The 26596-nt window shown below is 44.4% G+C and overlaps 1 protein-coding gene across 1 annotated transcript; it reads right to left on the bottom strand.

Moving 5' to 3' along the window:
- Positions 1–21537: 21537 nt before the first annotated feature.
- On the bottom strand, positions 21538–25840 carry LOC311123359 (transcriptional coactivator YAP1-like). The gene is made up of 3 exons (XM_084197628.1): positions 25202–25840; positions 22090–22147; positions 21538–22059 (listed from the first exon to the last, which is right to left on the bottom strand). The coding sequence occupies exons 1-3, from the start codon at positions 25400–25402 to the stop codon at positions 21914–21916; spliced, it is 405 nt and encodes a 134-aa protein (XP_084053754.1). The 5' UTR covers positions 25403–25840; the 3' UTR covers positions 21538–21913.
- Between the last annotated feature and the right edge of the window lie 756 nt (positions 25841–26596).

Raw genomic sequence — 26596 nt, forward strand, 5'->3', positions numbered from 1 at the left:
TGTGTGCTGTAACAAATGGACAAATTAAGTTGTATTGTATGCAGGGCCGGCCCCAGGCATAAGCAGCATAAGTGGTCGCTTAGGGCCCCCATCCACTAGGGGCCCCCGTCCACTAGGGGCCCCCGTCCACTAGAGGCCCCCGTCCACTAGGGGCCCCCGTCCACTAGGGGCCCCGGTCCACTAGGGGCCCCCGTCCACTAGGGGCGCCATCCACTAGGGGCCCCCGTCCACTAGGGGCCCCCGTCCACTAGGGGCCCCCGTCCACTAGGGGCCCCCGTCCACTAGGGGCCCCCGTCCACTAGAGGCCCCCGTCCACTAGGGGCCCCCGTCCACTAGGGGCCCCGGTCCACTAGGGGCCCCCGTCCACTAGAGGGCCCCGTCCACTAGGGGCCCCCGTCCACTAGGGGCCCCCGTCCCAGTCAACTTACTATTGAGAGTATACTAGAATACACCAGCAGTTTGTCTTGTCATGTCACTGACAGTCACTCAATTAGCCATGTCAGCTAACAACTTTTAGATGGGTAGTTAGCCTAGCGGCCAGCTATCTGTAGTAATAGGGCGAGTACTGACTGGGCAAGCAGGGCGTATGCCCAGGGGCTCTGACCTCCGGGGGGCTCTGACCTCCGGGGGGCCCCCCATCACTCAGATATCATATTAACATGGCATGGCAAATGTGTAGAAATGCAGGAAATTAGCTTTAAAACTGCTAAAATGTCTCCACCTCATGGCAACATGGCTAGAATTGAGGGAAATTAGCTGTAAAACTGCACTTTCGTTTTTCTCTGCCCCATGGCAAAATGAGTAGAATTGCAGAAAAAATAAACATGTTTTCTTCACCGTCAAGTGGGGGTCCGAGAGGTGGGGGGCCCCCAACCAAATGTTTCACACAAATGTGCTGCAAATGGGAAAGAGACAGAGAGACAGAGAGAGAAATACCACAGTGTGCATCACAGCAGCAAGATCTGTGACCTGTTGCCACAAGAAAAAGTGCAACCGGTGAAGAACAAACACCATTGTAAATACAACATACAGTGGCTTGCGAAAGTATTCACCCCCCCCCCCCCCCTTGGCATTTTTCCTATTTTGTTGCCTTACAACCTGAAATTAAAATTTATTTTGGGGTGGGGGGGGGGGGGGGGGGGGTTGTATCATTTGATTTACACAACATGCCTACCACTTTGAAGATGCAAAATATGTTTGGGATGAAACAAATAAGTAATCTCTGGAAGAATTTCCCTGTATTTAGCGCCATCCATCATTCCTTCAATTCTGACCAGTTTCCCAGTCCCTGCCGATGAAAAACATCCCCACAGCATGATGCTGCCACACCATGCTTCACTGTGGGGATTGTGTTCTCGGGGTGATGAGAGGTGTTGGGTTTGCGCCAGACATAGCGTTTTCCTGGATGCCCAAAAAGCTCAATTTTAGTCTCATCTGAGCAGAGTACCTTCTTACATATGTTTAGGGAGTCTCCCAAATGCCTTTTGGCGAACACTAAACGTGTTTGCTTATTTTTTTCTTTAAGCAATGGCTTTTTTCTAGCCACTCCTCCATAAAGCCCAGCTCTGTGGAGTGTACAGCTTAAAGTGGTCCTATGGACAGATACTCCAATCTCCGCTGTGGAGCTTTGCAGCTCCTTCAGGGTTATCTTTGGTCTCTTTGTTGCATCTCTGATTAATGCCCTCCTTGCCTGGTCTGTGAGTTTTGGTGGGAGGCCCTCTCTTGGCAGGTTTGTTGTGGTGCCATATTCTTTCCATTTTTTAATAATGGATTTAATGGTGCTCCGTGGGATGTTCAAAGTTTCAGATATTTTTTTATAACCCAACCCTGAACTGTACTTCTACACAACTTTGTCCCTGACCTGCTTGGAGAGCTCCTTGGTCTTCATGGTGCCGCTTGCTTGGTGGTGCCCCTTGCTTAGTGGTGTTGCAGACTCTGGGGCCTTTCAGAACAGGTGTATATATACTGAGATCATGTGACAGATCATGTGACACATAGATTGCACACAGGTGGACTTTATTTAACTAATTATGTGACTTCTGACGGTAATTGGTTGCACCAGATCTTATTTAGGGGCTTCATAGCAAAGGGGGTGAATATATAATATGCACGCACCACTTTTCCGTAATTTTTATTTTTTATTTCACTTCACCAATTTGGACTACTTTGTGTAAGTCCATTACATGAAATCCAATAAAAAATCATTTATGAATATGAATAATCATATTTGTCTTGGTAAAATGTATTTTATAACATAAGGAAGTTACATTTAAATCACCAAAGCGCGTTTTCACCCACTCTGGGCAGTTGAGCCAGGAGAAGATGTGAATGAGGCAGGTCATAAATGAAGATGTGAATGAGGCAGGTCATAAATGAAGATGTGAATGAGGCAGGTCATAAGTGAAGAATGAGGCAGGTCATAAATGAAGATGTGAATGAGGCAGGTCAAAAATGAAGAATGAGGCAGGTCATAAATGAAGATGTGAATGAGGCAGGTCAAAAATGAAGAATGAGGCAAGTCATAAATGAAGATGTGAATGAGGCAGGTCATAAATGAAGATGTGAATGAGGCAGGTCAAAAATGAAGAATGAGGCAGGTCATAAATGAAGATGTGAATGAGGCAGGTCATAAATGAAGAATGAGGCCGGTCATAAATGAAGATGTGAATGAGGCAGGTCAAAAATGAAGAATGAGGCAGGTCATAAATGAAGATGTGAATGAGGCAGGTCAAAAATGAAGAATGAGGCAAGTCATAAATGAAGATGTGAATGAGGCAGGTCATAAATGAAGATGTGAATGAGGCAGGTCAAAAATGAAGAATGAGGCAGGTCATAAATGAAGATGTGAATGAGGCAGGTCATAAATGAAGAATGAGGCCGGTCATAAATGAAGACGTGAATGAGGCAGGTCAAAAATGAAGAATGAGGCAGGTCATGAATGAAGATGTGAATGTGGCAGGTCATAAATGAAGAATGAGGCAGGTAATAAATGAAGATGTGAATGAGGCAGGTCAAAAATGAAGAATGAGGCAGGTCATAAATGAAGATGTGAATGAGGCAGGTCAAAAATGAAGAATGAGGCAAGTCATAAATGAAGATGTGAATGAGGCAGGTCATAAATGAAGATGTGAATGAGGCAGGTCATAAATGAAGAATGAGGAACGTCATAAATGAAGATGTGAATGAGGGAGGTTAAAAATGAAGAATGAGGCAGGTCATAAATGAAGATGTGAATGAGGCAGGTCATAAATGAAGAATGAGGCAGGTCATAAATGAAGATGTGAATGAGGCAGATCATAAATGAAAATGTGAATGAGGCAGGTCAAAAATGAAAATGTGAATGAGGCAGGTCAAAAAAGACAAATGAGGCAGGTCATAAATGAAGAATGAGGCAGGTCATAAATGAAGATGTGAATGAGGCAGATCATAAATGAAGATGTGAATTAGGCAGGTCATAAATGAAAATGTGAATGAGGCAGGTCAAAAATGACAAATGAGGCAGGTCATAAATGAAGATTTGAATGAGGCAGGTCATAAATGAAGATGTGAATGAGGCAGGTCATAAATGAAGAATGAGGCAGGTCATAAATGAAGATGTGAATGAGGCAGGTCAAAAATGAAGATGTGAATGAGGCAGGTCATAAATGAAGATGTGAATGAGGCAGGTCATAAATGAAGATGTGAATGAGGCAGGTCATAAATGAATGAGGCAGGTCATAAATGAAGATGTGAATGAGGCAGGTCATGAATGAAGAATGAGGCAGGTCATAAATGAAGATGTGAATGAGGCAGATCATAAATGAAGATGTGAATTAGGCAGGTCATAAATGAAAATGTGAATGAGGCAGGTCAAAAATGACAAATGAGGCAGGTCATAAATGAAGATTTGAATGAGGCAGGTCATAAATGAAGATGTGAATGAGGCAGGTCATAAATGAAGAATGAGGCAGGTCATAAATGAAGATGTGAATGAGGCAGGTCAAAAATGAAGATGTGAATGAGGCAGGTCATAAATGAAGATGTGAATGAGGCAGGTCATAAATGAAGATGTGAATGAGGCAGGTCATAAATGAATGAGGCAGGTCATAAATGAAGAATGAGGCAGGTCATAAATGAAGATGTGAATGAGGCAGGTCATGAATGAAGAATGAGGCAGGTCATAAATGAAGAATGAGGCAGGTCATAAATGAAGATGTGAATGAGGCAGGTCATAAATGAAGAATGAGGAAGGTCATAAATGAAGATGTGAATGAGGAAGGTCATAAATGAAGAATGAGGCAGGTCATAAATTAAGTTGTGAATGAGGCAGGTCATACATTAAGATGTGAATGAGGCAGGTCATAAATGAAGAATGAGGCAGGTCATAAATGAAGATGTGAATGAGGCAGGTCATAAATGAAGAATGAGGCAGGTCATAAATGAAGATGTGAATGAGGCAGGTCAAAAATGAAGAATGAGGCAAGTCATAAATGAAGATGTGAATGAGGCAGGTCATAAATTAAGATGTGAATGAGGCAGGTCATAAATGAAGAATGAGGCAGGTCATAAATGAAGATGTGAATGAGGGAGGTTAAAAATGAAGAATGAGGCAGGTCAGAAATGAAGATGTGAATGAGGCAGGTCATAAATGAAGAATGAGGCAGGTCATAAATGAAGATGTGAATGAGGCAGATCATAAATGAAGATGTGAATTAGGCAGGTCATAAATGAAGAATGAGGGAGGTCATAAATGAAGATGTGAATGAGGCAGGTCAAAAATGACAAATGAGGCAGGTCATAAATGAAGATGTGAATGAGGCAGATCATAAATGAAGAATGAGGCAGGTCATAAATGAAGATGTGAATGAGGCAGGTCAAAAATGAAGATGTGAATGAGGCAGGTCATAAATGAAGAATGAGGCAGGTCATAAATGAAGATGTGAATGAGGCAGGTCATAAATGAAGAATGAGGAAGGTCATAAATGAAGATGTGAATGAGGGAGGTTAAAAATGAAGAATGAGGCAGGTCATAAATGAAGATGTGAATGAGGCAGGTCATAAATGAAGAATGAGGCAGGTCATAAATGAAGATGTGAATGAGGCAGATCATAAATGAAGATGTGAATTAGGCAGGTCAAAAATGAAGAATGAGGCAGGTCATAAATGAAAATGTGAATGAGGCAGGTCAAAAATGACAAATGAGGCAGGTCATAAATGAAGATTTGAATGAGGCAGGTCATAAATGAAGATGTGAATGAGGCAGGTCATAAATGAAGAATGAGGCAGGTCATAAATGAAGATGTGAATGAGGCAGGTCAAAAATGAAGATGTGAATGAGGCAGGTCATAAATGAAGATGTGAATGAGGCAGGTCATAAATGAAGATGTGAATGAGGCAGGTCATGAATGAAGAATGAGGCAGGTCATAAATGAAGAATGAGGCAGGTCATGAATGAAAATGTGAATGAGGCAGGTCATAAATGAAGATGTGAATGAGGCAGGTCATAAATGAAGATGTGAATGAGGCAGGTCATAAATGAATGAGGCAGGTCATAAATGAAGAATGAGGCAGGTCATAAATGAAGATGTGAATGAGGCAGGTCATAAATGAAGATGTGAATGAGGCAGGTCATGAATGAAGAATGAGGCAGGTCATAAATGAAGAATGAGGCAGGTCATAACTTAAGATGTGAATGAGGGAGGTTAAAAATGAAGAATGAGGCAGGTCATGAATGAAGACGTGAATGAGGCAGGTCATGAATGAAGATGTGACTGAGGCAGGTCATCAATGAAGATGTGAATGAGGAAGGTCATAAATGAAGAATGTGGCAGGTCATAAATGAAGAATGAGGCAGGTCATACATTAAGATGTGAATGAGGCAGGTCATACATTAAGATGTGAATGAGGCAGGTCATAAATGAAGAATGAGGCAGGTCATAAATGAAGATGTGAATGAGGCAGGTCAAAAATGAAGAATGAGGCAAGTCATAAATGAAGATGTGAATGAGGCAGGTCATAAATGAAGATGTGAATGAGGCAGGTCATAAATGAAGAATGAGGCAGGTCATAAATGAAGATGTGAATGAGGGAGGTTAAAAATGAAGAATGAGGCAGGTCAGAAATGAAGATGTGAATGAGGCAGGTCATAAATGAAGATGTGAATGAGGCAGATCATAAATGAAGATGTGAATGAGGCAGGTCATAAATGAAGATGTGAATGAGGCAGGTCATAAATGAAGATGTGAATTAGGCAGGTCATAAATGAAGAATGAGGCAGGTCATAAATGAAGATGTGAATGAGGCAGGTCATAAATGAAGAATGAAGCAGGTCATAAATGAAGATGTGAATGAGGCAGGTCATAAATGAAGAATGAGGCAGGTCATGAATGAAGAATGAGGCAGGTCATAAATGAAGAATGAGGCAGGTCATAAATGAAGAATGAGGCAGGTCATAAATGAAGAATGAGGCAGGTCATAAATGAAGATGTGAATGAGGCAGGTCATAAATGAAGATGTGAATGAGGCAGGTCATAAATGAAGATGTGAATGAGGCAGGTCATTAATAAAGAATGAAGCAGGTCATAAATGAAGATGTGAATGAGGCAGGTCATAAATGAAGAATGAGGCAGGTCATAAATGAAGAATGAGGCAGGTCATAAATGAAGAATGAGGCAGGTCATAAATGAAGATGTGAATGAGGCAGGTCATAAATGAAGATGTGAATGAGGCAGGTCATAAATGAAGATGTGAATGAGGCAGGTCATTAATAAAGAATGAAGCAGGTCATAAATGAAGATGTGAATGAGGCAGATCATAAATGAAGATGTGAATTAGGCAGGTCATAAATGAAGAATGAGGGAGGTCATAAATGAAGATGTGAATGAGGCAGGTCAAAAATGACAAATGAGGCAGGTCATAAATGAAGATGTGAATGAGGCAGGTCATAAATGAAGAATGAGGCAGGTCATAAATGAAGATGTGAATGAGGCAGGTCAAAAATGAAGATGTGAATGAGGCAGGTCATAAATGAAGAATGAGGCAGGTCATAAATGAAGATGTGAATGAGGCAGGTCATAAATGAAGAATGAGGAAGGTCATAAATGAAGATGTGAATGAGGGAGGTTAAAAATGAAGAATGAGGCAGGTCATAAATGAAGATGTGAATGAGGCAGGTCATAAATGAAGAATGAGGCAGGTCATAAATGAAGATGTGAATGAGGCAGATCATAAATGAAGATGTGAATTAGGCAGGTCAAAAATGAAGAATGAGGCAGGTCATAAATGAAAATGTCAATGAGGCAGGTCAAAAATGACAAATGAGGCAGGTCATAAATGAAGATTTGAATGAGGCAGGTCATAAATGAAGATGTGAATGAGGCAGGTCATAAATGAAGAATGAGGCAGGTCAAAAATGAAGATGTGAATGAGGCAGGTCATAAATGAAGATGTGAATGAGGCAGGTCATAAATGAAGATGTGAATGAGGGAGGTTAAAAATGAAGAATGAGGCAGGTCAGAAATGAAGATGTGAATGAGGGAGGTTAAAAATGAAGAATGAGGCAGGTCAGAAATGAAGATGTGAATGAGGCAGGTCATAAATGAAGAATGAGGCAGGTCATAAATGAAGATGTGAATGAGGCAGATCATAAATGAAGATGTGAATGAGGCAGGTCATAAATGAAGAATGAGGCAGGTCATAAATGAAGATGTGAATTAGGCAGGTCATAAATGAAGAATGAGGCAGGTCATAAATGAAGATGTGAATGAGGCAGGCCATAAATGAAGAATGAAGCAGGTCATAAATGAAGATGTGAATGAGGCAGGTCATAAATGAAGAATGAGGCAGGTCATGAATGAAGAATGAGGCAGGTCATAAATGAAGATGTGAATGAGGCAGGTCATAAATGAAGAATGAGGCAGGTCATAAATGAAGATGTGAATGAGGCAGGTCATAAATGAAGATGTGAATGAGGCAGGTCATAAATGAAGATGTGAATGAGGCAGGTCATTAATAAAGAATGAAGCAGGTCATAAATGAAGATGTGAATGAGGCAGGTCATAAATGAAGAATGAGGCAGGTCATAAATGAAGAATGAGGCAGGTCATAAATGAAGAATGAGGCAGGTCATAAATGAAGAATGAGGCAGGTCATAAATGAAGATGTGAATGAGGCAGGTCAAAAATGAAGATGTGAATGAGGCAGGTCATCAATGAAGATGTGAATGAGGCAGGTCATAAATGAAGATGTGAATGAGGCAGGTCATAAATGAAGATGTGAATGAGGCAGGTCATAAATGAAGATGTGAATGAGGCAGGTCATAAATGAAGATGTGAATGAGGCAGGTCATGAATGAAGATGTGAATGAGGCAGGTCATGAATGAAGATGTGAATGAGGCAGATCATAAATGAAGATGTGAATGAGGCAGGTCATCAATGAAGAATGAGGCAGGTCATAAATGAAGATGTGAATGAGGCAGGTCATGAATTAAGTTGTGAATGAGGCAGGTCATACATTAAGATGTGAATGAGGCAGGTCATAAATGAAGAATGAGGCAGGTCATAAATGAAGATGTGAATGAGGCAGGTCATAAATGAAGACGTGAATGAGGCAGGTCATAAATGAAGAATGAGGCAGGTCATAAATGAGGACGTGAATGAGGCAGGTCGTAAATGAAGATGTGAATGAGGCAGGTCATAAATGAAGAATGAGGCAGGTCATAAATGAAGATGTGAATGAGGCAGGTCATCAATGAAGTTGTGAATGAGGCAGGTCATAAATGAAGACGTGAATGAGGCAGGTCATAAATGAAGAATGAGGCAGGTCATAAATGAGGACATGAATGAGGCAGGTCGTAAATGAAGATGTGAATGAGGCAGGTCATAAATGAAGAATGAGGCAGGTCATAAATTAAGAATGAGGCAGGTCATAAATGAAGATGTGAATGAGGCAGGTCATGAATTAAGTTGTGAATGAGGCAGGTCATACATTAAGATGTGAATGAGGCAGGTCATAAATGAAGAATGAGGCAGGTCATAAATGAGGACATGAATGAGGCAGGTCGTAAATGAAGATGTGAATGAGGCAGGTCATAAATGAAGAATGAGGCAGGTCATAAATGAAGAATGAGGCAGGTCATAAATGAAGATGTGAATGAGGCAGGTCATAAATGAAGACGTGAATGAGGCAGGTCATAAATGAAGAATGAGGCAGGTCATAAATGAAGATGTGAATGAGGCAGGTCATAAATGAAGATGTGAATGAGGCAGGTCATAAATGAAGACGTGAATGAGGCAGGTCATAAATGAAGATGTGACTGAGGCAGGTCATAAATTAAGATGTGAATGAGGCAGGTCATAAATTAAGACTGAGGCAGGTCATGAATGAAGATGTGAATGAGGCAGGTCATGAATGAAGACGTGAATGAGGCAGGTCATAAATGAAGACGTGAATGAGGCAGGTCATAAATGAAGACGTGAATGAGGCAGGTCATGAATGAAGACGTGAATGTGGCAGGTCATGAATGAAGATGTGAATGAGGCAGGTCATGAATGAAGATGTGAATGAGGCAGGTCATACATTAAGATGTGAATGAGGCAGGTCATAAATGAAGACGTGAATGAGGCAGGTCATGAATGAAGACGTGAATGAGGCAGGTCATGAATGAAGATGTGAATGAGGCAGGTCATGAATGAAGATGTGAATGAGGCAGGTCATACATTAAGATGTGAATGAGGCAGGTCATGAATGAAGATGTGAATGAGGCAGGTCATGAATGAAGACGTGAATGAGGCAGGTCATGAATGAAGATGTGAATGAGGCAGGTCATGAATGAAGATGTGAATGAGGCAGGTCATGAATGAAGATGTGAATGAGGCAGGTCATACATTAAGATGTGAATGAGGCAGGTCATACATTAAGATGTGAATGAGGCAGGTCATACATTAAGATGTGAATGAGGCAGGTCATTAATGAAGATGTGAATGAGGCAGGTCATACATTAAGATGTGAATGAGGCAGGTCATACATTAAGATGTGAATGAGGCAGGTCATTAATGAAGATGTGAATGAGGCAGGTCATTAATGAAGATGTGAATGAGGCAGGTCATACATTAAGATGTGAATGAGGCAGGTCATTAATGAAGATGTGAATGAGGCAGGTCATACATTAAGATGTGAATGAGGCAGGTCATACATTAAGATGTGAATGAGGCAGGTCATTAATGAAGATGTGAATGAGGCAGGTCATACATTAAGATGTGAATGAGGCAGGTCATTAATGAAGATGTGAATGAGGCAGGTCATACATTAAGATGTGAATGAGGCAGGTCATACATTAAGATGTGAATGAGGCAGGTCATTAATGAAGATGTGAATGAGGCAGGTCAAGTATAGTATGTGTGAAAAGAAGACCATTTGTCATCTAACATTAGACCACCACTGAGTTGGGCCACTGTGGTCAAAACAGTTGGACACAGAAAAACCAAACTTTTCTAAAATGATCACACAAAAAATGTATTGGGCACAAAGTAGCCTACCAATCCTTTCAAACAGCTTATTCAGGTCAGAAACTCATTGTCTACAATCTACACCAGACCAGCATGGTTCAAAACCAGCATGTATTATTTGATTTTTGAAATGTAAAATGGACTAAGTGTCTCCAATCAGAAGGCAGTTGTTTGACCCCTGGGTGGGTCACAGAATAGCTGCACCCTCCAGGCCTTACTCTCCTTTAAACCCTGTGTGTGTTGCAAATGGCACCCTACTCCCTGTGTAGCGCCCCTATGGGCTCTGGGTCCAAAGTAGTGCACTATATAGGGAATAGGGTGCCATTTGGCTTCCCGTAGGTTTCCCATGGAGAGTAGATCCCCGTTGAAGGCTGTGTTTAATAAAGCCAGAGGAAGCACTGATTAGCCTTCCATTCCAGCAGAGCAGCTTATTTAGAATCCTACATTAGTTTATGACCCTGCCCTGCCCCCCCCCCACAACTACCCCTGGTGTGGCCTGCTAGCCAGCCCTGCCCCCCCCCCCCTCCCACAACTACCCCTGGTGTGGCCTGCTAGCCAGCCCTGCCCTGCCCCCACCACAACTACCCCTGGTGTGGCCTGCTAGCCAGCCCTGCCCTGCCCCCACCACAACTACCCCTGGTGTGGCCTGCTAGCCAGCCCTGCCCTGCCCCCCCCCACAACTACCCCTGGTGTGGCCTGCTAGCCAGCCCTGCCCTGCCCCCACCACAACTACCCCTGGTGTGGCCTGCTAGCCAGCCCTGCCCTGCCCCCACCACAACTACCCCTGGTGTGGCCTGCTAGCCAGCCCTGCCCCCCCCCCACAACTACCCCTGGTGTGGCCTGCTAGCCAGCCCTGCCCCCCCCCCACAACTACCCCTGGTGTGGCCTGCTAGCCAGCCCTGCCCTGCCCCCACCACAACTACCCCTGGTGTGGCCTGCTAGCCAGCCCTGCCCCCCCCCCACAACTACCCCTGGTGTGGCCTGCTAGCCAGCCCTGCCCCCCCCCCACAACTACCCCTAGTGTGGCCTGCTAGCCAGCCCTGTCCTGTCCCCCTTTCCCACCCTAGTCCTGAGAGCCCTGACCCCGATCCCACCTCCACCCTGCCCCCCATCCCACCTCCACCCTGCCCCCCATCCCACCACCACCCCCACTACCACTACTACTACCACCAAACAAGGTGACCGCACCTCCACCCTGCCCCCCATCCCACCACCACCCCCACTACCACTACTACTACCACCAAACAAGGTGACCGCACCTCCACCCTGCCCCCCATCCCACCACCACCACCCCCACTACCACTAACACCAAACAAGGTGACCCCACCTCCCCCTACTCCCCTGCCCTCCCCCCTGCCGTTGTAAATCAAAGGCCACAGCAAACTGCTGGAAGAAAGGACAGGAAAGGTCAACACACCATGTTGACATTTCCCCAATGGCTCTCTCTTTCCCTCTCTACCTTCTCTCTCGCTCTCTCAATTCAATTCAAAGGGCTTTATTGGCATGGGAAACATATATTTACGTTGCCAAAGCAAGTGAAGTAGATAATAAAACAAAAGTGAAATAAAAAATAAAAAATTAACAGTAAACATTACACTCAGAAAATACATTTTAAATGTTAAATTATTGGCAATGTTGTAAGAATGTGCAAATAGTTGAAGTATGAAATACAGGTTGTATTTACAATGGGGTTTGTTCTTCACTGGTTGACCTTTTCTTGTGGCAACAGGTCACAAATCTTGCTGCTGTGATGGCACACTGTGGTATTTCACCCAGTAGAGCCAGGTCTGCCTATGGCGGCCTTTCTGAATAGCAATGCTATGCTCACTGAGTCTGTACATAGTCAAAGCTTTCCTTAAGTTTGGGTCAGTCACAGTGGTCAGGTATTCTGCCACTGTGTACTCTCTGTTTAGAGCCAAATAGCATTCTAGTTTGCTCCGTTTTTTTGTTGATTCTTTCCAATGTGTGAAGTAATTATCTTTTTGTTTTCTCATGATTTGGTTGGGTCTAATTGTGATGTTGTTGTTGTCCTGGGGCTCTGTGGGGTCTGTTTGTGTTTGTGAGCAGACTCCCTGTACCAGCTGGCAGAGGGGACTCTTCTCCAGGTTAACCTCTCTGTAGGTGAGGGCATTGTTATGGGAGGTTTGAGAATCACTTATTTTTAGGTGGTTGTAGAATTGAATTGCTCTTTGGATTTTGAAACCATAAAGGGCAATGGGTTCTATAACTGATTCAAGTATTTTAAGTCAGATCCTAATTGGGATGTCGAGTTTTATGTTCCTTTTGATGGCATAGAAGGCCCTTCTTATCTCAGATCGCTCACAGCTTTGTGGAAGCTACCTGTGGCGCTGATGTTTAGGCCGAGGTAGGCTTAATTCTTTGTGTGCTCTAGGGCAACGGTGTCTAGATAGAATTTGTATTTGTTGTCTTGGCTACTGGACCTTTTTTGGAACACCATTATTTTTGTCTTACTGAGATTCACTGTCAGGGCCCAGGTCTGACATAATCTGTGCAGAAGATCTAGGTGCTGCTGTAGGCCCTCCTTGGTTGTGGACAGAAGCACCAGATCATCAGCAAACAGTAGACATTTGACTTCAGATTCTAGTAGGGTGAGGCCTGGTGCTGCAGACTGTTCTAGTGCCCTCGCCAATTCGTTGATATATATATATATATATATATATATATATATATATATATATATATATATATATATATATATATATATATATATATAGATATGTTGAAGAGGGTGGGGCTTAAGCTGCATCCCTGTCTCACCCCACAGCCCTGTGGAAAAAAATGTGTGTTTTTTGCCAATTTTAAATCACACACTTGTTGTTTGTGTACATGGATTTTATAATGTTGTATGTTTTCCCCCCAACACCACTTTCCATCTATTTGTAAAGCAGACCCTCATGCCAAATTGAGTCAAAAGCTTTTTTGAAATCAACAAAGACTTTGCCTTTGTTTTCGTTTGTTTGTTAATTAGGGTGTGCAGGGTGAATACGTGGTCTGTCGTAGGGTAATTAGGTAAAAAGCCAATTTGACATTTGCTCAGGATATTGTTTTCACTGAGGAAATGTAGGAGTCTGCTTTTAATGATAATGCAGAGGATTTTCCCAAGGTTTCTGTTGATGCATATCCCACAGTAGTTATTGGGGTTGAATTTGTCTCCACTTTTGTGGATTGGGGTGATCAGACCTTGGTTCCAAATATTGGGGAAGATGCCAGAGCTAAGGATGATGTTGAAGAGTTTATGAATAGCCAATTGGAATTTGTGGTGTGTATATTTTATCATTTCATTGAGGATACCATCAACACCAAAGGCCTTTTGGGTTGGAGGGTTTGGATTTTGGCCTGTAGTTCATTCAATGTAATTGGAGAATCCAGTGGGTTCTGGTAGTCTTTAATAGCTGATTCTAAGATTTGCCAAAAAGATTGGAGAAGTGGTTTATCCATACATCTCCGTTTTGGATAGATAACTCTTTGTGTTGTTGTTTGTTTAGTGTTTTCCAATTTTCCCAGAAGTGGTTAGAGTCTATGGATTCTTCATTTACATTGAGCTGATTTCTGACAGGCTGTTCCTTATTTTTCCGTAGTGTATTTCTGTACTGTTTTAGTGATTCACCATAGTGAAGGTGTAGGCTCAGGTTTTCTGGGTCTCTGTGGTTTGGGTTGGATAGGTTTCTCAATATCTTTCTTAGGTTTTTGCATTCGTCATCAAACCATTTGTCATTGTTGTTCATTTTCTTAGGTAATTCCCTCCCTCTCTCCCTCCCTCTCTCCCTCCCTCCCATTGGCTCTGCTCAGCTGTGGGGTTTATATTGAAACCAGCAAGACAAACTCGGGAAACAAGAGGCAGGAGATTTCTCACTCACTCACTATCACCCATTCAGCAAATTCAACCACATCCCCCCACTGACAGAAACCAAACTGTGACAAAATTATAATCATTATATTATAACAGAAGCTGTCTGTTCTCAGTGTTCTGTTGCTGGAAGAGCCCTAGTCTGCCTCCCAAATGGCACCCTATTCCCTATTAAGTGAACTACTTTTGACCAGTGTGCACTACATAGATAATATGCTGCCATTTGGGACTCACACTAGTATCTAGTGAAGTAATAACACTACTTTACTCTGAAACTAATTAGAACTTGATGTGAATATAAACGGAGTGTACAAAACATTAGGAACACCTTTCCATGACATACACTGAACAAAAAATATAAAACGCAACATGCAATAATTTCAAAGATATCACTGAGTTACAGTTCATATAAGGAAATCAGCCAATCGAAATAAATTCATTAGGCCCTATTCTGGAATGTTGTCCCACTCCTCTTCAATGGCTGTGCGAAGCTGCTGGATATTGGCGGAAACTGGAACACACTGTCGTACACGTCGATCTAGAGCATCCCAAACATGCTCAACGGGTGACATTGTCTAGTGAGTATGCAGGCCATGGAAGAACTGAGACATTTTCCGCTTCTAGGAATTGTGTACGGATCCTTGCGACATGGGGCCGTGTATTATCACGCTGAAACATAAGGTGAGGCATGGGTCCTCAGATTCTCAAAAAGGTTCTACAGCTGCACCATCGAGAGCATCCTGACTGGTTGCATCACCGCCTGGTATGGCAACTGCTTGGCCTCCGACCGCAAGGCACTACAGAGGGTAGTGCGTACGGCCCAGTACATCACTGGGGCCAAGCTTCCTGCCATCCAGGACCTCTATACCAGGCGGTGTCAGAGGAAGGCCCTCAAAATTGTCAAAGACTCCAGCCACCCTAGTCATAGACTGTTCTCTCTGCTACCGCACGGCAAGCGGTACCAGAGCGTCAAGTCTAGGTCCAAAAGGCTTCTCAACAGCTTCTACCCCCAAGCCATAAGACTCCTGAACAGCTAATCATGGCTACCCGGACTATTTGCACTGCCCCCCCACCCCATCCTTTTTACGCTGCTGCTACTCTGTTAATTATTTATGCATAGTCACTTTAACTCTACCCACATGTACATATTACCTCAACTACCTCAACTAGCCAGTGCCCCCGCACATTGACTCTGCAACGGTACCCCCCTGTATATATAGCCTCCCTACTGTCACTTTATTTTACTTCTGCTCTTTTTTCTCTCAACACTTTTTTTGTTGTTGTTTTATTTTTACTTTTTTTGTAAAAAATAAATGCACTGTTGGTTAAGGGCTGTAAGTAAGCATTTCACTGTAATGTCTACACCTGTTGTATTCGGCGCATGTGACCAATACAATTTGATTTGGATTTGATTTGATGGCGGCGGATGAATGGCACGACAATGGGCCCCAGGATCTCGTCACGGTATCTTTGTGCATTCAAATTGCCATTAATAAAATGTGTATTTGTTGTCCGTACCATAACCCAACCGCCACCATCTGTTCACAACGTTGACATCAAACCGCTCACTCACACGACACAATACATGCTGTCTGGGATTCATCCGTGAAGAGTACACTTCTCCAGCGTGCCAGTGGCCATCGAAGGTGAGCATTTTGCTGAAGTCAGTTACGACGTCGAAATGCAGTCAGGTCAAGACCCTGGTATGGATGACAAGCAAGCAGATGAGCTTCCCTAAGATGGTTTTCTGACAGTTTGTGCAGAAATTCTTTGGTTGTGCAAATCCAGTTTCATCAGCTGTCCAGGTGGCTGGTCTCAGACGATCCCGCAGGTGAAGAAGCCGGATGTGGAGGTCCTGTGCTGGCGTGGTTACACGTGGTCTGCGGTTGTGAGGTCAGTTGGACGTACTGACGAATTCTCTAAAATGTCGTTGGAGGCGGCTTATGGTAGAGAAATTAGCTTAAAATGATCTGGCAACAGCTCTGGTGGACATTCCTGCAGGTCAGCATGCCAATTGCACGCTCCCTCAAAACTTAAGACATCTGTAGCATTGTGTTGTGTGACAAAACTGCACATTTTAAAGTGGCATTTTATTGTCCCCAGCACAAGGTGCACCTGTGTAATGATCATGCTGTTTAATCAGCTTCTTGATATGCCACACCTGTCAGGTGGATGGATTATCTTGGCAAAGGCGAAATACTCACTGGGATGTAAACACATTTGTGCACAGAATTTGAGAGAAATAAGCTTTTTGTGCGTATGGAACATTTCTGGGATGTTTTATTTCAGCTCATGAAACATGGAACCAACACTTTACATGTTGCATTTATATTGTTGTTCAGTGTAGTGTAGGCCTCCCGAGTGGCGCAGTGCTAGCTGTGCCACTCGAGATCCTGGTTCGAATCCAGGCTCTGTCGTAGCCGGCCGCGACCGGGAGACCCATGGGGCGGCGCACAATTGGCCCAGCGTCGTCTAGGGTAGGGGTGGGAATGGCCGGCAGGGATGTAGCTCAGTTGGTAGAGTTGGGGTTGTGGGTTCGATTCCCACGGGGGGTATGAAAAAATACTACTAATAATAATAATAATAATGTATGCACTCACTAACTGTAAGTCGCTCTGGATAAGAGTGTCTGCTAAATGATGTAAATGTAGTATATTTTCATATAAACATTATTTGTTTTTTAATGTTTCACTATTTTTATTTTTATGAAATTCACTGAGTAGAATGGTCCTCCCCTTCCTCCACTGCTTTACACTTAATCTCAGATGCTTGTCTATTTTTGGACGGCTCACATGAGCCTCCCTCCACCGCTCCACAGCTCCACAGGGCCAAGGCGCTCTGCTCTGTTCTGCCTGAATACAGCTCAGTGTTTCTCTGCTCCCTGGTCGTCGGGACAAAGGGAGGGCCAGGCCAACAGATCAGAATGTCTCCCAAATGGCATCCTATTCTCTATATAGTGCACTACTTTGGACCCAGAGCTGCTCCAGTCTTGGCCCAGTCCCCTCTCCCTCTCTCCCTCCGTCTCTCTCTCTCTTCTATCTGAGCGCCACATGGCAGAGACCATTTAACTCCATTGACACAAAGCTGCCAGCCATCACAGCACCGTCATCATGGCTGAAGGAAACTAAAAGGGAAACTTGCTTCAAAACCAGTGGGACATCATGCAGCAACCACAGCTATATGAGTCACTGGGGTTGTGTCCCAAATGGCACCCTATTCCATATATAGCTCATCGGGCTCTGGTCAAAAGCAGTGCACTATATAGGGTGTCATTTGGGACGCATCCTGGGACGTTAATACTGGGATAACTGGCTCCACTTGGGGCCCTGCAGTCCTGTTGAAGGAGATCCAGAATGAGTAATGTGATGACTAATAAACTGTTTTATACTAAAAGGCAGAGGTCTGTCAGTCACCTGAATGAAACGTAAACTCTCTCTCTCTCTCTCTCTCTCTCTCTTGTTGGCTCTATTATTACATCTCTCTCCCCCTCTATATCTCTCCCCCCTCTCTCTCTCTCTCTCTCTCCCCCTCGCGCTCTCTCTTTCCCTCTCTTCCCCTCTCCCTCTCTCTCTCCCTCTCTCTCTCCCTCTCCCTCCCTCTCTTCCCCTCTCTCTCCCTCTCTTCCCCTCTCCCGCTCTCTCCCTCTCTTCCCCTCTCCCTCTCTCTCCCTCTCTCTCCCTCTCTTCCCCTCTCCCTCTCTCTCCCTCTCTTCCTCTCTCCCTCTCTCTCTCCCTCTCTTCTTGCCGCCCTGGGTTGGTCAGACAACCCCTGTTTATTAATAGGAGTGTTTTTTCCAGCAACTCTGCTGAGGAGGTCTCTTTTCATTTCAGATCGAGTGTCTCTCAACTTTGATGTGCGGCCGACACAGAATGTTTTCAGGGTGCCTATCTCCGTAGCACGGAACACTGTATTCCAAAAGTGTCATGGCGACACAACCTCAGAGTCTCTGTTATGTAATAACATTGTGTAAAATATCACTGAGATAAAACAATGTAATAACTGAAAAATACACGTAGAGAAGAATATCAACATTCTCTGAAGATGTCAGCTGAGTGAATGACCAACGTTTTGTAGATTTCCTTTATTTTCAGAGAATAGAAAACCCAAACGAGACTATGAGAGACAAAGAGGAAGTCATCAAGACGCTCCTACTGAGATAGAGGAAGTAGTTGACCAACCACAGCACAGCAGCTTCCTGTGAGAGAGTTGACCACAAACATAGCTGGGGTTAACAACTAACACAAAAAGCCCACAACATCCCCATTCAGTCTCTCCAGTGGTGTAAAGTACTTAAGTCGTTTTTGGGGGGTATCTGTACTGTACTATTTATGTTTTTGACTACTTTTTACTTCACTACATTCCTAAAGAAAATGATGTACTTTCTACTCCAAACATTTTCCCTGACACTCAAAACTACTCGTTACATTTTGAATGCTTAGCAGGACAGGAAAATGGTCCAATTCACACAACTATCAAAGGACATCCCTGGTCATCCCTACTGCCTCTGATCTGGCGGACTCACTAAACACACATGCTTAGTTTGCTATCTGGCTATCTGGCTACCTGGCTATCTATCATATATTCTGGAAATGTACAAAAACAAATAGAAAATGGTGCTTAATATAAACAATTTGAAATTATTTATAATTTGACCTTTTGATACTTAAGTATATTTTAAGAATTACATTTACTTTTGATACTTAAATATATTTAAAACCAAATACTTTTAGACTTTTACTCAAGTAGTATTTTACTGGGTGACTTTCACTTTTACTTGAGTCGTTTTCTATTGAGATATCTTTACTTTTCCTCAAGTATGACAATTGGGTACTTTTCCCACCACTGAGTCTCTCCTGCTATTGTCTCAGACAAAGACACAGACAGAAGGAAGCCGAGAACAGGGAAGGGAAGGTTCAGACTCCATTGAGTCTCATTTGTGCATTCAAGTGCTTGACAACACAGTGTATAGAGATCAAACACAAGCCCACACATAGACACAGAGGAGTCCCAGGACTCCCCAATGAGGTGTGTGTGGTTATTTACAAGACTAAACTATTATAGTGTAGTTTCATTATTTATCATAGAGTAGTGGTTTCATTATTTATCATAGAGTAGTGGTTTCATTATTCTCTCTCTCTCTCTCTCTCTCTCTCTCCTCTCCCCTCTCCCCTCTCCCCTCCCCCCAACCCCTAGTAACCTACGACTCCAGGAGAAGAGTAGAGGCCTGCCCTAAATGGGCCAGATGTGCTCCAGATGTGGAACCTAAAAACATCTGATTCTGAAAGCTCTCATTTTATCCTACTACATCATGTCTGCCCACAACCAATTGGGAAGAAAGTCGTTGGCCTAAATTTGAGAAAACTGACTGAAAACATTTTGCACATTAAGTAGCCTACATGAACAAGTTTTTAAACTTAAGTGGCCCAGTCCCTCTAATACAACCACTATATATCTACAGTGAGGGAAAAAAGTATTTGATCCCCTGCTGATTTTGTACGTTTGCCCACTGACAAAGACATGATCAGTCTATTATTTTAATGGTAGGTTTATTTGAACAGTGAGAGACAGAATAACAACAACAAAATTCAGAAAAACGCATGTCAAAAATGTTATAAATTGATTTGCATTTTAATGAGGGAAATAAGTATTTGACCCCTCTGCAAAACATGACTTAGTATTTGGTGGCAAAACCCTTGTTGGCAATCACAGAGGTCAGTTGTTTCTTGTAGTTGGCCAACAGGTTTGCACACATCTCAGGAGGGATTTTGTCCCACTCCTCTTTGCAGATCTTCTCCAAGTCATTAAGGTTTCGAGCCTGACGTTTGGCAACTCGAACCTTCAGCTCCCTCCACAGATTTTCTATGGGATTAAGGTCTGGAGACTGGCTAGGCCACTCCAGGACCTTAATGTGCTTCTTCTTGAGCCACTCCTTTGTTTCCTTGGCCGTGTGTTTTGGGTCATTGTCATGCTGGAATACCCATCCACTACCCATTTTCAATGCCCTGGCTGAGGGAAGGAGGTTCTCACCCAAGATTTGACGGTACATGGCCTCGTCCATCGTCCCTTTGATGCGGTGAAGTTGTCCTGTCCCCTTAGCAGAAAAACACCCCCAAAGCATAATGTTTCCACCTCCATGTTTGACGGTGGGGATGGTGTTCTTGGGGTCATAGGCACCATTCCTCCTCCTCCAAACACGGCGAGTTGAGTTGATGGCAAAGAGCTCGATTTTGGTCTCATCTGATCACAACACTTTCACCCAGTTCTCCTCTGAATCATTCAGATGTTCATTGGCAAACTTCAGACGGGCCTGTATATGTGCTTTCTTGAGCAGGGGGACCTTGCGGGCGCTGCAGGATTTCAGTCCTTCACGGCGTAGTGTGTTACCAATTGTTTTCTTGGTGACTATGGTCCCAGCTGCCTTGAGATCATTGACAAGATCCTCCCGTGTAGTTCTGGGCTGATTCCTCACCGTTCTCATGATCATTGCATCTCCATGAGGTGAGATCTTGCATGGAGCCCCAGGCCGAGGAAGATTGACAGTTATTTTGTGTTTCTTCCATTTGCGAATAATCGCACCAAGTATTGTCACCTTCTCACCAAGCTGCTTGGCGATGGTCTTGTAGCCCATTCCAGCCTTGGGTAGGTCTACAATCTTGTCCCTGACATCCTTGGAGAGCTCTTTGGTCTTGGCCATGGTGGAGAGTTTGGAATCTGATTGAGTGATTGCTTCTGTGGACAGGTGTCCTTTATCCAGGTAACAAACTGAGATTAGGAGGACTCCCTTTAAGAGTGTGCTCCTAATCTCAGCTCGTTACCTGTATAAAAGACACCTGGGAGCCAGAAATCATTCTGATTGAGAGGGGGTCAAATACTTATTTCCCTCATTAAAATGCAAATCAATTTATAACATTTTTGACATGCGTTTTTCTGGATTTTCTGGTTTTTCTTTGTTATTCTGTCTCTCACTGTTCAAATAAACCTACCATTAAAATTATAGACTGATCATGTCTTTGTCAGTGGGCAAACGTACAAAATCAGCAGGGGGATCAAATACTTTTTTCCCTCACTGTATAGTTTACCCCCAGTCCCTGTAATACAACCACAATCCACTATGTATCTCTAGTTTACCCCCAGTCCATCTAGTACAACCACTAAATCTATCTAGTTTACCCCAGTTCCTTTAGTACAACATTTAACAATTAAGTAATTTAGCAGACGCTCTTATCCAGAGCGACTTACAAATACAACCACTATACATCTCTAGTTTAACCCCAGTCCCTATAATACAACCACAATCCACTATATGTCTCTAGTTTACCCCCAGTCCTGTCTTGTCTTGTCCTGTCTTGTCTTGTCCTGTGTAGAGTACACTGAAGCAGAGTCTGGCAAGAGGGGAGGCTCCATTGAACCATTATTTTAGCTGTAAACTGAAGCCCCAGACACTATGTTCCAATAGTGCACTGCTTTCGACCAGGGCCTACAGGGCTGTTCCTGGCTCTTAATAACAGCATTATTACACAGGTATAGAGAGTTAACGTACATAAGGTGCTATTATTAAACTTACTTGAGGAAGTATCTTTGTCCAGAGGGGGTCTTGGCCATCTCCCAGCCCGGGGGCAGGGGCATGTCCTCCGGGATCTCATAAGACGACTGTCGGAGGTGTGATGGGGGGGGCGCCAGCAGGACCATGCCCAACAGGGGAGATACTGCCCCTTAGCTGCAGGGAGGCCGGGGACGAGTGGCGCGCACGTGGTGGGGGGCGATGGCACCAGCCGTACCTGCGTCTGTGCTGGCCTGGGAGGAAGAGAGAAGAGGGTGGAGGAGAGAGGAGAAGATGGAGGAGGAGAGAGGAGGAGAGGGAAGATGAGGAGGAGAGGGGAGAAGAGGATGGAGGAGAAATTAAGAGGAGGAGGAGGAGTAGGAGAGGAGGAGGAGGAGTAGGAGAGGAGGAGTAGGAGAGGGGAGTAGGAGAGGAGGAGTAGGAGAGGAGGAGTAGGAGGAGGAGGAGTAGGAGAGGAGGAGGAGGAGTAGGAGAGGGGGAGTAGGAGAGGGGGAGTAGGAGAGGAGGAGGAGGAGGAGGAGTAGGAGAGGAGGAGTAGGAGAGGGGGAGTAGGAGAGGGGGAGGAGGAGTAGGAGAGGAGGAGTAGGAGAGGGGGAGTAGGAGAGGAGGAGGAGGAGGAGGAGTAGGAGAGGAGGAGGAGGAGTAGGAGAGGGGGAGTAGGAGAGGGGAGTAGGAGGAGGAGGAGTAGGAGAGGAGGAGGAGGAGTAGGAGAGGAGGAGGAGGAGTAGGAGAGGGGGAGTAGGAGAGGGGGAGTAGGAGGAGGAGGAGTAGGAGAGGAGGAGGAGGAGTAGGAGAGGAGGAGTAGGAGAGGGGGAGTAGGAGAGGAGGAGGAGGAGGAGGAGTAGGAGAGGAGGAGGAGGAGTAGGAGAGGGGGAGTAGGAGAGGGGGAGTAGGAGGAGGAGGAGTAGGAGAGGAGGAGGAGGAGTAGGAGAGGAGGAGGAGGAGTAGGAGAGGGGGAGTAGGAGAGGGGGAGTAGGAGGAGGAGGAGTAGGAGAGGAGGAGGAGGAGTAGGAGAGGAGGAGGAGGAGTAGGAGAGGGGGAGTAGGAGAGGGGGAGTAGGAGAGGAGGAGGAGGGGTAGGAGAGGAGGAGTAGGAGAGGGGGAGTAGGAGAGGAGGAGGAGGAGGAGAGTAGGAGAGGAGGAGGAGGAGTAGGAGAGGGGGAGTAGGAGAGGGGGAGTAGGAGGAGGAGGAGTAGGAGAGGAGGAGGAGGAGTAGGAGAGGAGGAGGAGGAGTAGGAGAGGGGGAGTAGGAGAGGGGGAGTAGGAGGAGGAGGAGTAGGAGAGGAGGAGGAGGAGTAGGAGAGGAGGAGGAGGAGTAGGAGAGGGGGAGTAGGAGAGGGGGAGTAGGAGAGGAGGAGGAGGAGTAGGAGAGGAGGAGGAGGAGTAGGAGAGGGGGAGTAGGAGAGGGGAGTAGGAGAGGAGGAGGAGGAGTAGGAGAGGAGGAGTAGGAGAGGAGGAGTAGGAGAGGAGGAGGAGGAGTAGGAGAGGAGGAGTAGGAGAGGGGGAGTAGGAGAGGAGGAGGAGGAGAGGAGGAGGAGGAGTAGGAGAGGAGGAGTAGGAGAGGGGAGTAGGAGAGGAGGAGGAGGAGTAGGAGAGGAGGAGTAGGAGAGGGGGAGTAGGAGAGGAGGAGGAGGAGAGGAGGAGGAGGAGTAGGAGAGGAGGAGTAGGAGAGGGGGAGTAGGAGAGGAGGAGGAGGAGTAGGAGAGGAGGAGTAGGAGAGGGGGAGTAGGAGAGGAGGAGGAGGAGTAGGAGAGGAGGAGTAGGAGAGGGGGAGTAGGAGAGGGGGAGGAGGAGTAGGAGAGGAGGAGTAGGAGAGGGGGAGTAGGAGAGGGGGAGGAGGAGTAGGAGAGGAGGAGTAGGAGAGGGGGAGTAGGAGAGGGGGAGTAGGAGAGGAGGAGTAGGAGAGGGGAGTAGGAGAGGAGGAGGAGGAGAGGGGGAGTAGGGGAGTAGGAGAGGGGGGAGTAGGAGAGGAGGAGGAGGAGTAGGAGAGGAGGAGGAGGAGAGGGGGAGTCAGGGAAGTGATTCACTCTAACAATGGCACATGACCAGTAATGTACACCAGATTACTGATGGAAAGTTTGTATACAAAACACCTCATTAAATGTTGTTCAATCATGTTCCTCACTATTCACTTCAAAGTAATTAAATCAATTCATTATAGTCACGTTTTATAACGAGTTGAGTAGCTCAGCTGGTAGAGCATGGCGCTTGTAACGCCAAGGTAGTGGGTTCGATCCCCGGGACCACCCATACGTAAAAATGTATGCACGCATGACTGTAAGTCGCTTTGGATAAAAGCGTCTGCTAAATGGCATATTATTATTATTATTATTATTATTATTATTATTATTATTTAAAAAAGAAATAAAGTGGTTGTTGTTCCATGCAATAAGAACAAACTTTCTGTTCATAAACTTGAATAACCAAACATTGTGATAATAAATTGGCCTAGTATCACTGCTCGGCTTCTAAAGACGGAGGAGAGGAGAAGAGGGCTGCTGCAGCAGCCTGCTAAAGTGGAACAGGGAATCAGGGACAACAACTCTGGAAGTCCCGAAAGCGCATACTCCGACACGTCTATGCCACCGTGAAACCGCGCATGCGCACTGTTGGCTCAACTCACTCATTAAAGATCATAAACTGAAAGGGAAAACATTGTAAATAGGCTACGAGTGATCCCACCACATGATTTCGTAAGCTTTTTACTAACATTAAAGGGCATGCATTGTTTAACTAAACCGGCAGGTTCTACTCCTGCACAAACGGACCTGTTGCAAGCATAGGGCCTAGGCTGCAGTCCATTTTTCGATCACAGACATTTTCTTTTCATTTACAAACATCAAACGTAACAACTTTTTTATCAATCTTAAAACGAATATTATGTTAATCTTGGTGTATTAATTAAATAATAATTTTCGCCAATGCAATACACTACATTATATGAAGCCTACATAAGATATATCTGCAACTTGAAACTATTGGAATAACTTACAAAATTAACTATAGTAATAGCACGTAGTACTAGTCATATGCGTAACACTTAAAAAAGTTATTCAACAACTCCTCAAAAAATTAACCTTCTCAAGCTGATTCATCTTGATTTAGGTAACAGCAGATAACTTCTAATTTAATATAATTAACGTTTTTGGGACACTCCTGACTAGGAACATGCGTGGGTAAAAGTAAAACAACTGAACGGATTTTTCTCTTTATAGTTGCTGAAGTGTCTGGGGGTTAGGGTTAGGGCTGTAGCTGGGGTGTGCGTGAGGGTGGTCTCTCTCGTCTTACTTGTCTGGAGTGGGATTTTGGCTCTGGCGGTTTGAAGAAGGAATCGGGAAGCTTCCTCATCCTCATAGGGACGGAGGGGGGGACGATGGTATTTTTCGGGTTCATAACAGCGTTGAAAAGGGCCTCCAGGTCAGTCTCGGAGTCGCCACGGACGTGGATGATCTGGTGGCCGGCTGGGGGGTTGTGTTGGCTCGGATCCATGTTTATTCCAAAAACAATCCAAAAAGTATTTGCCAGAGAAAAAAATATGTATAAAAAGATTAAACTCAAAGAGCCCAAAATCAATCCAGAGTTTTTCGGAGAGCGAAACTCGAAACCTCGATCATCGAAAGTTAGTCAAAGTGAGTCCAAAAGTAAATTTGGTAAAGTTATCCCAACAGCTATCTATCGTAATCTCCAGAAACTGTACACTTCTTTTTGATGTTTCGGAAGGACACACTGTGCAATACAACAACGCGCATATCTACCGAACTGTATCTGTAACTTTTCCACAAAAAAAACACAAAGAAAAAGTTGAAAACGTTTACCTGGCTAAACTCAAATTACTGCACAGATTTACCATCGAAAGTTTTCAGATTTTTCCATCGAAAAACGAGTGACAGCGCACATTGCAAATCACTGCCTTCTCACTGTTGTAAAGTTGAGTGTGACTTGGTTGTAAACTTCGGGCAGGACATCAAACTCTGACTCATGTGATCTGAGCCCAGAACGGGCGGGGCTTTAAAGAGACGGAGAACTTTCTGGACAGGCAAATCCCTGCTACCGTTCTTTATGTTTTAGACAAATCTGGAGTTGTTATTTTAATTATACTGAACAAAAATATAAATGCAACATGCAACAATTTCAAAGATTTTACTGAGATACAGTTCATATAAGGAAATCAGTAAATTGAAATAAATTCATTAGGACCTAATCTATAGATTTCACATGACTGGGAATACAGATAATAATATTATAATAATATGCCATTTAGCAGACGTTTTTATCCAAAGCGACTTACAGTCATGCGTGCATACATTATTTATTTTTTTGTGTATGGGTGGTCCCGGGGATCAAACCCACTACCTTGGCGTTACAAGCGCCATGCTCTACCAGCTGAGCTACGGCGCTAGTCACAAATACCTTTTTAAAAAGGTAGGGGCGTGGATCCGAAAACCAGTCAGTCTCTGGTGTGACCACCATTTTCCTCATGCAGAGCGTAACATCTCCTTCGCATAGAGTTGATCAGGCTGTTGATTGTGGCCTGTGGAATATTGTCCCACTCCTCTTCAATGGCTGTGCAAAGTTGCTGGATACTGGCGGAACTGGAACACGCTGTCCTATGCGTCGATCCAGAGCATCCCAAACATGCTCAATGGGTGACATGTCTGGTGAGTATGCAGAACTGGGACATTT

The sequence above is a fragment of the Coregonus lavaretus genome, assembly GCF_964263955.1.
Source record: "Coregonus lavaretus genome assembly, contig: HAP1_SCAFFOLD_3755, whole genome shotgun sequence".
Taxonomy (NCBI): domain Eukaryota; kingdom Metazoa; phylum Chordata; class Actinopteri; order Salmoniformes; family Salmonidae; genus Coregonus; species Coregonus lavaretus.

What these genes read in the sequence shown, in the direction of transcription:
- LOC311123359 (XM_084197628.1), bottom strand. Translation starts at nt 25,402, where the DNA reads ATGGATCCGAGCCAACACAACCCCCCAGCCGGCCACCAGATCATCCAC. An exon ending in CAAAATCCCACTCCAGACAA is followed by an intron (nt 22,148 to 25,201) that starts GTAAGACGAGAG and finishes TCTTCCTCCCAG; the next exon opens with GCCAGCACAGACGCAGGTAC. An exon ending in CCACCACGTGCGCGCCACTC is followed by an intron (nt 22,060 to 22,089) that starts GTCCCCGGCCTC and finishes GCTAAGGGGCAG; the next exon opens with TATCTCCCCTGTTGGGCATG.